This window comes from Artemia franciscana, chromosome 2 (genome assembly GCF_032884065.1).
Source record: "Artemia franciscana chromosome 2, ASM3288406v1, whole genome shotgun sequence".
Taxonomy (NCBI): Eukaryota; Metazoa; Arthropoda; class Branchiopoda; order Anostraca; family Artemiidae; genus Artemia; species Artemia franciscana.
This window is the reverse complement of record NC_088864.1, coordinates 6,033,156-6,047,802: the sequence shown is the minus strand read 5'-3', so window position 1 is coordinate 6,047,802 and position 14,647 is coordinate 6,033,156. Positions and strand designations below refer to the sequence as shown.

The 14,647-nt window shown below is 36.0% G+C and overlaps 1 protein-coding gene across 1 annotated transcript in view; it reads left to right on the top strand.

Moving 5' to 3' along the window:
- The window catches only part of LOC136036460 (WD repeat-containing protein 5), a 56,384-nt gene that overhangs the window by 2,720 nt on the left and 39,017 nt on the right, over window positions 1-14,647 (top strand). Inside the window, exons 2-3 of the mRNA XM_065718706.1 lie at window positions 1,291-1,387; window positions 6,607-6,770. Coding sequence (XP_065574778.1) covers window positions 1,291-1,387; window positions 6,607-6,770 — 261 coding nt within the window. The remainder of the gene's footprint in view (window positions 1-1,290; window positions 1,388-6,606; window positions 6,771-14,647) is intronic.

Below are 14,647 nucleotides of genomic sequence, written 5' to 3'. Positions count from 1 at the left end.
ACATGATTGGCATAGTTGGAATGGATCTGCTCTATTTGGGGGATCTCGGATAATGTTAATTTGGAAAATTAGAAAAATCGAGGTATTTTTAACTCAAGAATGGGTGACTGGATCTTAATGAAATTTAATATTTAGAAGGAATTCATGTTTCAGAGTTCTTATTTTAAATCCCAACCAGATCCGGTGACATTGGGAAATCGCTTAGATTGGAGAGATCGGGATGATCTTGCTGGGTAGAATAAGCAAATGTTTTAAATACGTGATTGACGTAACTGGACTGGATCCGCTCTCTTAGGGGGAGTTAGGGGAGGGGTCCAGTCCTTTGGTGAGTTTTGTGTTTCTGGATGTGCTAGGACAATGAAAATTGGTAGGCATGTCAGGGACCTGCACAAATTGACTTGGTAAAGTCGTTTTCCCGATTTGACCATCTGGGGGGGCTGAAGGGGGAGGAAGAATTAGAAAAAAAAGATATTTTGAACTTACAATTGGGTGATCGGATCTTAATGAATTTTGACATTTAGATGGACCTTGTGACTCAGGGCTCTTATTTTAAATCCTAACCGCCATTAAGCTTCTGATTTTCGTTTTAAGTCAATATATTGATTCTTAGAATTTTTCTAGAGCTCACGCCACATGAGCTCTTGGCTCTTCCAGCCTTGTCTCAAGTGCTGTATAAGCTCTTAGCTCTTGTTTTCTTTTATTTATTCTGTTCTCTTTTTTCCTCATTTACATCATTCAGATTATATCAGAGTATATATGAACAAGATTGATAAAATAAAAAAAAAACAAATAAAATAAAATAAAAATAAAATAAATTAAAATAAAATAAAATAAAATAAAAACAAATAAAATAAAATTTGACTAGACATTACTTAAACAAATTACCATTTTTACTTTGTATAGTAGTCTAATTGTTATAAGGTAAAAATAACAGGATCATATTTCCAGTGTTATTTCATTTTTAAAAGAACTTAGAAGTGATAATCTGTGCTGAGGTATTGCTAGCCAAAGGTGTTTGTAGAGAGGGGGAGAGGTTTACTGACTGGCTGCTGTTTACTGCTAGAGCCTGTAAAATAATTGTGCTTTACACACCTGTTTTACCAACTAGCAGAAAACATTAGGTGGAGGGTGCCGGCTACATGTGATGTTCTTGGTCCTCTTTTTCCTTAGAAGTATTAACCAAAAGGGGATAACTCCCTGGGAGTGTTGTAAAGCAAGGCTTTCTGTTGTCTGTCTGATTGTAAAAACCATGGGCCCTTGGCAATTATAATTGTTGCTTCTTATTTTCAGAAGCCTAATTATACACTTAAGTTTACCCTTGCTGGTCATACAAAGGCAATATCATCTGTAAAATTTAGTCCAGATGGGAATTGGCTTGCTAGTTCATGTAAGTAATTCTTTTTCTAGTTTTCTATTTATGTCATTGTTGTTTCTCTGTGTGGGTTTTATTTTGTTGTTTTGAGATGATATTTTTCTAAGTCGTTTGCTTATATTTTATGTATTTTTTGTTTTGTAAACAGAAAAGTTATTTTAGATTATATATCCAATCTATCCAGAAACTGAAACACTCTATGGCCAGCAATTGCTTTGGGGGAGCTTTAATGTTTCTTAAACCCTTCTTAATGTTTTTTTTTTTTTCATAGATAAATCAGGTAATGTATCAACTGAAGAAGGCAATCCTACATGATTATATGGAATATCTATTTACGAATATATATATATATATATATATATATATATATATATATATATATATATATATATATATATATATATATATATATGTATATATATATATATATATATATATATATATATATATATATATATATATATGTATGTATATATATATATATAAATATATATATATATATATATATATATATATATATATATATATATATATATATATATATTTTATATATATATATATATATATATATATATATATATATATATATATATATATATATATATATATATATATATTTAGGCCTTATATATAGGCTTTAGCGTAAAGAGCAGGGTGTTGAGGAAGAAACAGCCCCTTTCATGTTCAGAATCATTTCTGTTTGTTTTAAGTTTTTATGTTTTTTGATTCAAAGTTTTGAATGTTTTGAAGTTTTGAATGTTTTTTATTGTTTTAAAAAATACAGTTGTGAGAAAGAGTCAAACTTTAGCATAAAGAGTGGGGCGTTGAGGAGGGAACAGCCCCTTTCATATACGGAATATTTTCTGTTTTTTTTTTTTATTTTAAAGTCGCTCCCTACTTTTAGTTGAAAAATCTTGTTTTATTATTTAACTTCTGAACATTTGTAAATTAATGCATGCTATGATTTTGGCTCTCCGCACATGAATAATTAAAACGAAACTTGTATATTTCTTTCGGCTAATTGACTGTCTCTTGGTTTTGATTGGACGATTTTGAGAAAAGAAGGGGGGGGGGAGGAGGCCTGGTTGTCCTTCAATTTTTTGGTTACTTAAAAAGGCAGCTAGAACTTTTAATGTTTTTTATGAACGTCTTTATTAGTAATAAATATACGTGATTTTTTTATTAACTTATATAGCGAACTTCAATATTTGTATGTTTTTATTACGTATTTGAGGGGGTTCGCCCCCTCGTCAACGGCTTGCTCTTTACACTAAAGCTTCTATTTTGCCCCAATTTTTAAAGAAATGACCCCTGAGTCACAAAGACCATAGAATAAATAGTTGAAATTACTAAAAAAAAAATTAGCGTAAATAGCGAGGTATTGAGGAGGAGACGAACCCTTTCATATACATAATAATCTCTGTTCTTTTTAGGTTTTAATGCTGCTCCTCAATTTCAGTTGAAAAGATTTTTTTTATTTATTTTCTCATTGTGTTTATAGTACTTGGTATTAACCAAGTGACATATAGCGATCGCAAAATTCTGTCGGTCTGTCTTTCTGTCCTGGTTTTGCTACTCCAGGCACTTCCAGGCCAGCTAGGACGATGAAATTTGGCAGGCGTATCAGGGACGGGACCAGATTAAATTAGAAATGGTCAGATTTGGCCATCTGGGATGGGGGAGTGGGGGGGCCGGTTAATTTGGAAAAAATAAAAAAAATGAAGTTTTTTTTAACTTACTAAAGGGTGATGGGATCTTAATGAAATTTGATGTTTGGAAGGATATCGTGTCTCAGAGCTCTTATTTTATATCCCCACCAGATCCAGTGACATTGGGGGGAGTTTGAGGGGGGAACCTAAAATCTTGGAAACGCTTAGAGTGGAGGGATCGGGATGAAACTTGGTGGGGAAAATAAGCAGAAATCCTAGATAAGTTATTGGGATAACCGGAACGAATCTGCTCTGTTTGGGGGAGTTGGGGGGGGGGGGGTAGTTCTGAAAGATTAGAAAAATGAGGTATCTTAACTTACGAAGGAGTGATCGGATCTTAATGAAATTTGAAGATGGGGGGGGGAGGTTAATTTTAAAAAAATAGAAAAAATGAGATATTTTTAACTTGCGAAAGAGTGATCGTATCTTAATGAAATTTACCTTTAGAAGGACCTCGAAACTCAGATATCTTATTTTTTTATCCCAACCGGGTCCAGTGTCATTAGGAGGGGGGGGGGGCCAAAAATCTTGGAAAACGCTTAAAGCGGAGAGATCGGGATGAAACTTGGTGAAAAGAATAAGAACAAGTCCAAGATAGGTGACTAACATATCCTCACAGGATCCGCTCTCTTTAGTGGAGTTGGGGGGGGGATTAATTCGGAAAAAATAGAAAAAATGAGGTTTTTGTAACTTACGAACGGGTGATCAGATCTTAATGAAATTTGATATCTAGAAGGATCTTTTGCTTTAAAACTCTCATTTTAGATCCCGACCAGATCTGGTGACATTGAAGGGAGTTGGAGGGGGAAGCCGGAATTCTTGGAAAACGTGAAATCGAGGTATCTTACGAATGGGTGATTGGATCTCAATGAAACTTGATACATAGAAGAATCCTATGTCTCAGATGCTCAATGTTCAATTTGAATCGGATCTGGGGGATGTAGAGGGTTGGAGGGGGGAAACATAAATCTTGGAATTCGAAAATCTTTGAAAACGCTTTGAGTGGAGATATCGGGATGAACCTTGATGGGAAGAATAAGCACAAGTTATAGATACGATATTGACATAATTTGTACGGAACCGTTCTCTTTAGGGGAGCTGGGAGTTGTTAATTTGGAAAAATTAGAAAAATTGAGGTATTTTTAACTTAAGAACGGGTGACCGGATCTTAATGAAATTTGAAATTTAGAAGGAACTCATGTCTCAGAGCTCTTATTTCAAATCCCGACCAGATCTGCTGGCACCGGGGGGTGTAGGAGGGGGAAACCAGAAATCTTGAAAAATGTTTATAAATGTCGTAGATACGTGACTGATGTAACCGGACTGGATCCGCTCTCTTTGGGGGAGCTAGGTGGTGGGGTTCAGGGCTTTGGCGAGTTTGGTGCTTCCGAGCCTGCTAGGATGATTAAAATTGTTGGCGTGTCAGGGAGCTGTAAAAATTGACTTGATAAAGTCGTTTTCCCCGATTCGAACATCTGGCTGTAGGGAGAGGAAAAATTAGAAAAATTGAGGTATTTTTAACTTGCGAGTGGGTGATCGGATCTTAATGAATTTCGATATTTATCAGGACCTCGTAACTCAGAGCTCTTATTTTGAATCCCGACAGGCAGTAAGCCTCTGATTTTCCTTTTAAAGCAATCTATTGATTCTTAGAATTTTGCTAGAGCTCATGCCATATGAGGTCTTGGCTCTTCCGACCTCGTCACAAGTGCTATATGAGCTTTTAGCTCTTGTTATTTATAATGCTAGAAAATCTTGCACCCCTTCATGGAAACTCTCTTCCCCCATGATAAATTTATCCATGTAAAGATCTTCCCATGTAATTCCCTCCCCCAACCAGAAAAAATCTTCCTGAATACGTCTGTACACTTTCGAATAACCATTACTATATGTAAACAATGGTCAAAGTTTGTAACTTGCAGCCTTCCCTGGGGCCTTTGGGGGAATAATTCGTCCCCAAAGACATAGTTATTATGTTTTTTGACTATGCTGAACAAAATGGTTATCTTAAAACTATATCTGGTGACTTTGGGAAAAATTAGTGTGGGAGGGGGCCTTGGTACCGTCTAATATTTTTAGTGGCTTAAAAAGGGCACTATAACTTCTAATTTCCGTTAGAATGAGCCCTCGTGTCATATTCTAGGAGTACTGGGTCGATACGATCACCCCTGAGAAAAAACAACAAGAAACGAAACAAATAAACATGCATCCGTTATCTTTCTTCTGGCAAAAAATACAAAATTCCACATTTTTGTAGATAGGAGCTTGAAACTTCTATAGTAGATTTCTCTGATATGCTGAATCTGATGGTATGATTTTTGTTAAGATTCTATTACCTTTAGGGGGTGTCTCCCCCTATTTTTTAAAATAAGGTAAATTTTCTCAGGCTCTTAACTTATGATGGATAAGATTAAACTTGATGAAACTAATATATTTAAAATCAGCATAAAATCCGATTCTCTTGATGTGTCTATTGGCATTAAAATTCCATTTTTTAGGTTGGCTACCATTTAGCATGGTTCCTCCTTACATCAGTTTGTTACCACAAACTGTTTCATATGATATATCAAATCCTGTGTAGTATGAGTGGAATCTGCCTTCCAATTTGATTCTTACCTTTTGCAGCCAATTCTGTTCACAGATAGTAACACCCCTTTCCGGCGAGCCATCTCTACTTCTACTGTTTTTTGTCACACCAATATCCACAGTTCAGTTACCTACAGGAGGTGGTACCCTAATGCTGAACAGCTTTGTAAGACGCTGCGCCGCCATGTTATCTTTTGAAACCTATCTTTTGCTTGCTCTAAAACAAAGTTCTGAAAAACAAACGTTTAAAAGATCTAAAGCAGAACTGGCCTATCATGACAAGAAAAAAAGAGAAAAATCTAAAAAAAATTACAACAGGTTTATGGGCATTAGAAACAAAAGAAAGACAACAATTACAACGAATATTTTGCTATATAAACTAGGTGTCTTCAGCGTTAACAACAGAAATAATCTAAAACAGACAAGAGATTTAAGTTAAAAAAGAATAACAAGAAAAGGGATAAAATAAAAAGAATAAAAATAAGAAGACCAATATATACCCAAATTTTACTCCATGATGAATGCATCCTGGGCAATTTACAATAGCAAGGCACCTGTATGAACACAGAAAGAAGTCAATATATATTTCAATTTGTAGATATACTGGTTGGATCTTTTTATTGTCGTTGTTTTTCATTTTAGATTTTATCTGTTTTCTTTTTTAGATTATTCTTTCTAAATTATTTCCGGTCCTTAATGTTGAAGGTACCTATTTTTATACAGGTAAATACTCGTTGGAATTATTTATTTTTTTTCTGCTGGCTATAGGCTTGTTGCTTTCTTTTGTTTCGACAAAGCGTAGGTAACTGGTTAGTGGGCCCTAAATGGCTAATGGCCTTTTATAATGAAGTTTAATGTAAAAATTTGTACTTTTCGCTACTTTTAATTATAGTGTTTTTCATTGCTGCCTTAAGTATACTTATTAGTAATTATTTGCAGCTGCTGATAAAGTTTTAAAGATTTGGGGAGCCTATGATGGGAAGTTCGAGAAAACTATTACTGGGCACAAGCTAGGAATATCGGACGTAGCCTGGTCTACAGACAGTAGGTTTCTGGTTTCCGCATCAGATGACAAGACCCTAAAAATCTGGGATGTATCATCGGTAACGTATTTTACAGCTATTGTTCCTTTATTATTTATCATCGGCATGGCAAGTATCTGTAAGTCTAGAATAAACCTGTTTGCGAAAAAGGTTTTGTTTCCATATAGTTATGCACAAAATGTGTAAAACCAATTTATGTGTAAATACTCAAGTCCGGATTGTTTAAACGATAAAGTGTGTAGCTCCCAGTCTCGGAAACATGAGATCAAGCCTGCCATTAGCCTTCTCCCCCTTGTAGCATATAGGGAATGTATCGCATTTTGGATATGGTTTTTTCACAAGTTGCATGCGTTGCTTGAAACTATGCTATTTTATGTGGAGAGATGAAATCTTTCAGAATATTTTTGCTGGGAAAGGGGGACAAGGAGAATTATATATATGTGTTTAAGAGGGAACAAGATAATGTTTCTGATTTCTAATATTTTTAATCTATGGTAATTTCTAAAACATTAATCGCCATGTTTTTTATTGTCTTTTTAAGTCTATCCCATTTTGCCTCGATGCTATTGCTCCCTTCCGAACTTTCAAGAATGATCGTTTTGGGAGGGGGCGGTGGGGCTGGGCAAGAGACTTAGGTTTTTTTCTGGGGGATAGGGAGGTGAAATATTTTTCCCAATATCAAAAGAGTATAAATCACTTATTTTCATTTGTATGGCTGTCTTATAACAGGATTCTCTGTCAGTGAGTATATTTTGTAGCAGATAATTTTTAGAGTAAAATCTGTCGCTGGAAAACTAATGCCTCAATCTCTGTCCTGTGTTTGACCCAATCAGATAGCTTGTGTTGCTCGTAAAACCTAGTTTTTGTACGTTTCTGTTAACATATGAGGAAACCAAAGCTTTGAATAGTGGTTATGCTCTGAAGGATGGGATATGCTTAGAAATTAAATCAGATATATACAATTCCTTCTCCATGGCACGAATCATGTAATAAAAGAGACACTCCTCTAAACAACAACATAGATTCAACTGACAATAAGATAATAAAACGTGCTGAAAATGATTTTGATTCATTGACTCATTATCTTTTATTCTCTGAAACAAATCATATGTATATACATTTTCCCCCTATCATGATTAGGGATGCCATTTATGGGAGAGGGAGATGACCCCTGTCATCGATATTTCCAAAAGTGTCCTTTTTTGTATAATAAAAAAAAAATCGTTACTCGTCGTACATTTTCCGGGATTGACGCCCTTGTGTAGCAAATGTAAACAGCAAAAAAAAAAGAAGTAAGGAGCAATATTAAAACTCGGAAGGAACAGAAACTATTCCGTATATGAGGGGGATGACCCTCCTCAATTCCCCTCTTTTTGTTGTAAAGTCTTAAAATTCTTAAAGTTTTAATGTTGCGCCTTACTTTCAGTTGAAGGAACTTTTTTGTATTCAGACCGTTTTCGATCATGCCAGAAATCCCCCTCCTTCTCCCATCCTCCCCTCCGTGAAAATTTTGTCTGAGAAATTCTTCTCGAAAGTCTCCCCCCCCCCATGAAATTCTCCGTGTGAAAATTCCACCGCCACCCCCACACAAAATTCTCCCCCGAAATGTCCGTGTATTTCCGAATTACGAAAACAAAATTTGAATAATGGACAAATCGCGTAACTTACAGCCCTTTCTCCAGGGACTACGGGAGGTCAAGTCATCCTCAGAGACACAAATGTCGGCCCTTTCAGCTATACTGAATCAAATGGCTATCTCAAAATTTGTTATTGGATATCTTTAGTAAAATGGGGGTCTGGGGGGGGGGGGGGGCTAGTCATCTTGTAATATTTTATGGTCACTGAAAAAATTTTGGTCACCGCCACCCCCACAAAAAGTTCTCCCCCGAAATGTCTGTGTATTTCCGAATAACGAATACTAAATATGAATAATGGACAAATCACGTAACGTACAGCCCTGTCCCCAGAGACTACGGGAGGTCATGTCATCCCCAATGACCCAGATATTGAACCTTTCAGCTATACTGAATCAAATGACTACCTCAAAGTTTGTTATTGGATATCTTTAGTAAAAAAGGGGTGTGGGAGGAGGGCTTGTCATCTTGTAATATTTTTGTCACTGAAAAAGGGCACCAAAATTTTTGATTTCCGTTCAACTGAATCTTTTTTTGATCTTTTGGCTTGATATTGCCACCCCTGAAAAAAAAACACGCATCTGTGATCTTCTTTCTGGCAAAAAAAAAAAAAAAAAAAAAAAATGCCCAGAATCTCCAAGCTGGGACATTTGTCTTCCGCCAATTCAATTTACAAAAAAGCATCACTTTCTTTTACATTGGTAACATAGTTGAAAAACTAAATGGTAAGGAAGATAGTGATTATAAAGCTTCTTACTTGAGGAAATCTCAAAAATATGTTTGAAAATTTATCTATCCTTCCGTGGTTGATATAGAGACGGTGAAACATGACAAAATAGATGCGGTTCTTTCTTCTCCAACTATTACCAAGGGAACAACCTTCAGGCAAATGTTTTTGTCTTTCAATATCAAACAGTTCGTGGTAATGAACTGTAGTATGGAGCGATCCGGCTCAATAGTAACCAAAACTCTAAAAAATTGAATTTTGATATCAATAGCCACATCAAAAGAATCGCATTTTAATGCTGATTTTAAATATATAAGTTTCATCAAGTTTAGTCTTACCCATCAAAAGTTACGAGCCTAGGAAAATTTGCCTTATTTAGGAAAATAGGGGGAAACACCCCCTAAAAGTCGTAGGATCTTAACGAAAATGACACCATCAGATTCAGCGTATCAGAGAACCCTACTGTAGAAGTTTCAAGCTCCTATCTACAAAAATGTGGAATTTTGCATTTTTTGCCAGAAGACAAATCACGGGTGCGTGTTTATTTATTTATTTATTTTTTTTTTTTTCTCCCAGGGGTCATCGTATCGACCAAGTGGTCCTAGAATGTCGCAAGAGGGCTCATTCTAACGGAAATGAAAAGTTCTAGTGCCCTTTTTAAGTGACCGAAAAAATTGGAGGGCATCTAGGCCCCCTCCCACGCTCATTTTTTTTCCCAAAGTCAACAAATCAAAATTTTGAGATAGCCATTTTGTTCAGCATAGTCGAAAATCATAATAACTATGTATTTGGGGGTGACTTACTCCCCCACAGTTCCTGGGGGAGGGGCTGCAAGTTACAAACTTCAACCAGTTTTTACATATAATAATGGTTATTGGGAAGTGTACAGACGTTTTCAGGGGGATTTTTTTTTGGTTTTGGGGGTAGGGTTGAGGGAGGGGGCTATGTGGGAGGATCTTTCCTTGGAGAAATATGCCATGGGGGAAAAAATTCAATGAAAAGGGCGCAGGACGAATCTGGTCACGTTAGAAAAAAATGTCAAATTCAGAGGTTAATATACAATGCTGGGTCTTCGGAGCCTCTCTATTATGGAGTATAATTTGAAAATAACACAACTATACGAGCGATAAAACATATATACCACAACCATAACTCAACTAACGAAAGAACTGCTAAGAGATAACACAACTATAAAGCGAAAACAGGTGAAAACTAACGGGAAAATAAACGAACTAAGAGGTGGAAGGGACCCAGAGAAAAAATATAATCCTTTTTCCATTTTGAGCCTAACTTCCGCAAAGGAGTAATAATGTCAGAAGCCCCGAAATACCGAATTATTTTCTTTTCAAACAGTTCGTGGTAAAGAACTGTAGTAAGGGGCGACCCGGCTCAATAGTAAACGGAACTCTAAAAAACGGAATTTTGATGCTTAAAGATACATCAAAAGAATCGAATTTTCACGCTGATTCTAAATATATAAGTTCCAATTAATTTAGTCTTTGTCATCAAAACTTACGAGCCTGAGAAAATTTGCCCTATTTTGGAAAAAAGGGGGAAACATCCCCTAAAAGTCGTAGAATCTTAACGAAAATCACACTATCGCATTCGGCATATCAGAGAACTCTATAGCAAAAATTTCAAGCTCCTATCTAAAAAAATGTGGAATTTCATATTTTTTGCCAGAAGACAAATCACGGGTGCGTGTTTATTTGTTTGTTTGTTGTTGTTTTTTTCTTTTCCCCAGGGGTCATCGTATCGACCAGGTGGTCTTAGAGTGTCGCAAGAGGGCTCATTCTTACGGAAATAAAAAGTTCTAGTGCCCTTTTTAAGTGATAAAAAAATTGGAGGGCAAATAGGCCCCCTCCCACGCTAATTTTTTCCAAAAGTCAACAGATTAAAATTTTAAGATAGCCATTTTGTTCCGCATAGTCGAAAACCATAATAACTATGTCTTTGGGAATGACTTACTCCCCCACAATTCCTGGGGGAGGGGCTGCAAGTTACAAACTTTGACCAGTGTTTACATATAGTAATGGTTATTGGGAAGTGTACAGACGTTTTAGCCAAAAAAAATTAATATACTAATTTCATTTCAATAATTCATGTGCGGAGAGCCAAAATCAAACATGCATTAATTCAGAAACGTTCAGAAATTAAATAAAAAAAACTAGTTTTTTTAACTGAAAGTAAGGAGCGACATTAAAACTTAAAACGAACAGAAATTACTCCGTATATGAAATGGGTTGTCCCCTCCGCAGTCCCTCGCTCTTTACGCTAAAGTTTCACTCTTTGCCACAATTCTACTTTTTAAAACAATTAAAAACTTTAGCGTAAAGAGCGAGGGACTGCGGAGGGGAAAACCCATTTCATATACGGAGTAATTTCTGTTCGTTTTAAGTTTTAATGTCGCTCCTTACTTTCAGTTAAAAAAACTAGTTTTTTTTATTTAATCAAGCTAAGAGTTGACATTTGCTGAGTGCAAAACAACTTCTCATTATATTTGTATTTGTATTTTACTATGTATTTTCAATAAATGTGTTTAAAACAAGAAATTGGCTATAATTCATATAATGTCCCAACCTGGGCTTACGTCCTGCCCAGGTTGAGACACGTCCAAAAAAATCATTTTCATTTTAATAAGTTGATTCACTGACTACAAACTTCTCTTTTTGAAGAATGAAAGTGTATGCCGGCACAATCATATTGAGTTAAAGATATTTCAAAGAGGTCGATCAGTGGTGAAATACTGGACTTTTGAATTTTGGTTTCCCAACGTTGGCTGGTTTCCCCTACCCCAATGACGACTAAGGGTAGTAAGTGGAAACATTCAAAGCTGTTACTGTTGCAACTTTTACTCTTACAATTTAACTAAATCAAACGAGTTTAAGTGTATCCAGCTTGTCAAAGAGCGTAGAAACAATTTTGGCAGCGGTATTAAGTTTTATTTTTCAGATCAACTTGAGAAGATATAAATTAAATTAAACAATACTATTTGCATCCAGAGTTTCAAAAGGGTGTATATTGTTAAAAATTAAAAAAAAAATTTTCTCCTACATTCAAATAGCAAACTGGTTTCTAATAGAACAAATACCGAAAAGATTTAAAATATCATTTTATTTTTCCATATAAAAGACTGTAAATATAGAACGAACACAAGTTAATTAAAAAAAATATTTTTCCTCAAAATAAGTTTTCAAAGAAAAATAAAGCTCAGCATTAAACCTAAAGTCATTGAATAGTAACCATACATACCATTCCGTTGAAATGGATTGATTACTTACCATTTAGTCGAAACTGATTGATTACTTACAATTCTGTCAAAATGCATTGATTACTTACAATTCAGTCGAAACTGATTCATTACTTACCATTCTGTTAAAATGGACTGATTACTTACCATTCAGTCGAAATAGATTGATTACTTACCATTCAGTCGAAACGGATTAATTAATTACCATTCAGTCGAAACGGATTGATTACTTACCAACTACTTGAAACGGATTGATTACTTACTATTCAGTTGAAACGGATTGATTACTTACCATTGAGTCGAAACGGATTGATTACTCATCATTCAGTCGAAACGGATTGATTACTAATCATTCATTTGAAACGGATAGATTACTATCTGTCGAAATGGTTTAATTACTTACCATTCAGTCAAAACTGATTTATTACTTAACAATTCTGTCGAAATGGATTGATTACATACCATTCAATCAAAACTGATTGATTACTTACCATTCAGTTTAAATGGATTGATTACTTACCATTCAGTTGAAACGGATTGATTGCTTACCTTTCAGTCTAAACGGATTGATTACTTACCATTCAGTCGAAACTGATTGATTACTTACAATTCTGTCGAAAAGGATTGATTACTTACCATTTTGTCGAAACTGATTGATTACTTACCATTCAGTTGAAACGGATTAATTACTTACCAATCAGTCGAATCGAATTGATTACTTACCATTCAGTTGGAACGGACTGATTACTCAACATTCAGTCGAAACGGATTAATTACCAACTATTCAGTCGAAACGGATTGATTACTTACCATTCCGTCGAAACTGATTGATTACTTACCATTCGGTTGAAACGGATTAATTACTTACCAATCAGTCGAATCGAATTGCTTACTTACCATTCAGTCGGAACGGACTGATTACTCAACATTCAGTCGAAACGGATTGATTACCAACCATTCAGTCGAAACGGATTGATTACCTACCATTCGGTTGAAACGATTTGATTACTTACCATTCAGTCGAAACTGAATGATTACTTACCATTCAGTTGAAACGGATTGATTACTTACCATTCAATCTAAATTGATTGCTGGATTATATGCTCTTACTGCCATTCAGAAAGCTTGTAAGTATGGCAGGGTGTGCTTATGTTTTGAATTAAGACTTGTCTAAATAATTGTTAGTATTTATCTTCCTCATCTATATAGCTATCCAGCGTATCTTAAACATGCGCAAATTTTCATTCCTTTAGATGCAAGTGTAGCTTTTTGCTTTTTCGATGCCAAAAAAATTTAATGGTTCTTCCATCACACCGATATGATCATAGTAGTATGGCCATTGGCACATTAATTGGCAAGTATCCTCATTGAATCCCGGTCCCTGCCCTTTTTTAAAACTTGTTCGAGATGCACGTGTTAGTTATGTAAGATGTTTGTTAGCTAATGGAGGGCCTCCGGGGTCCACCAGTAGGGAACCCTCAAGACATCGGCCTCTAGCAGTCAACTCCAATGGGTCCCTAGCAACCAATTCCAACAGGGACCCAAGAGAGCAATTCGACCGGGGGCCTTAGTGAGCAATTCCAACGGTGGCCCTAGGGAGCAATTCCAACGGGGGCCCTAGCGAACAATTCCACCGGGGCCCTAGCAGAAAATCCCAATGGGGCCATAGTATTCAATTCCAACAGGTGCTCTAGCGAGCAATTCCAACAGGGAGCCTTATCAAGCAATTACAACGGGGCCCTAGCGAGCCATTCGAACGGGGCCCTAGTGAGCAATTCCACCAGGTTGCCTAGCAGACATTTCCAACGAGCCCCAGGCACCCAATTCCAACTAGGCCCAAGTAGTCAATTCCACCGGGGCCCTAGTAACCAAAGTCACATGCCCCCTAGCAGCGAATTCCAAAGAAGGGAGGGTGCCAATCAAGATGCAAACATAGACGTTACATCATAGTTTTTCCATTGATTGCTTAAAAGCCTAAGGGTGTAGGGAAAAACCTTAAGAGCCATCCCAAGTAGGGACCTAGTCCAAATTGATCATAAACCATTCACACAGGTTTTTTCAGCTTTACGCACAGGGCCTTTATTTTCATTCTAGAAGGTTGACAAACGAATTTTCCGTTATTTCCAAGAACAAAAGGCAAGGCGATACTTGATCCTGTGTATTTTTCAAGAACAAAAACAACTCCTTATACAATGGTTTGTTTACTTGCATCGCGGGTCCTATGCAATACTGTAGTACCCTTGTTTGTTATGTTATTGTGTATTAAAACTGATTTTTATGGTTTAATACACCTATATATCACGTAAAACTATAGTACATATGTGTA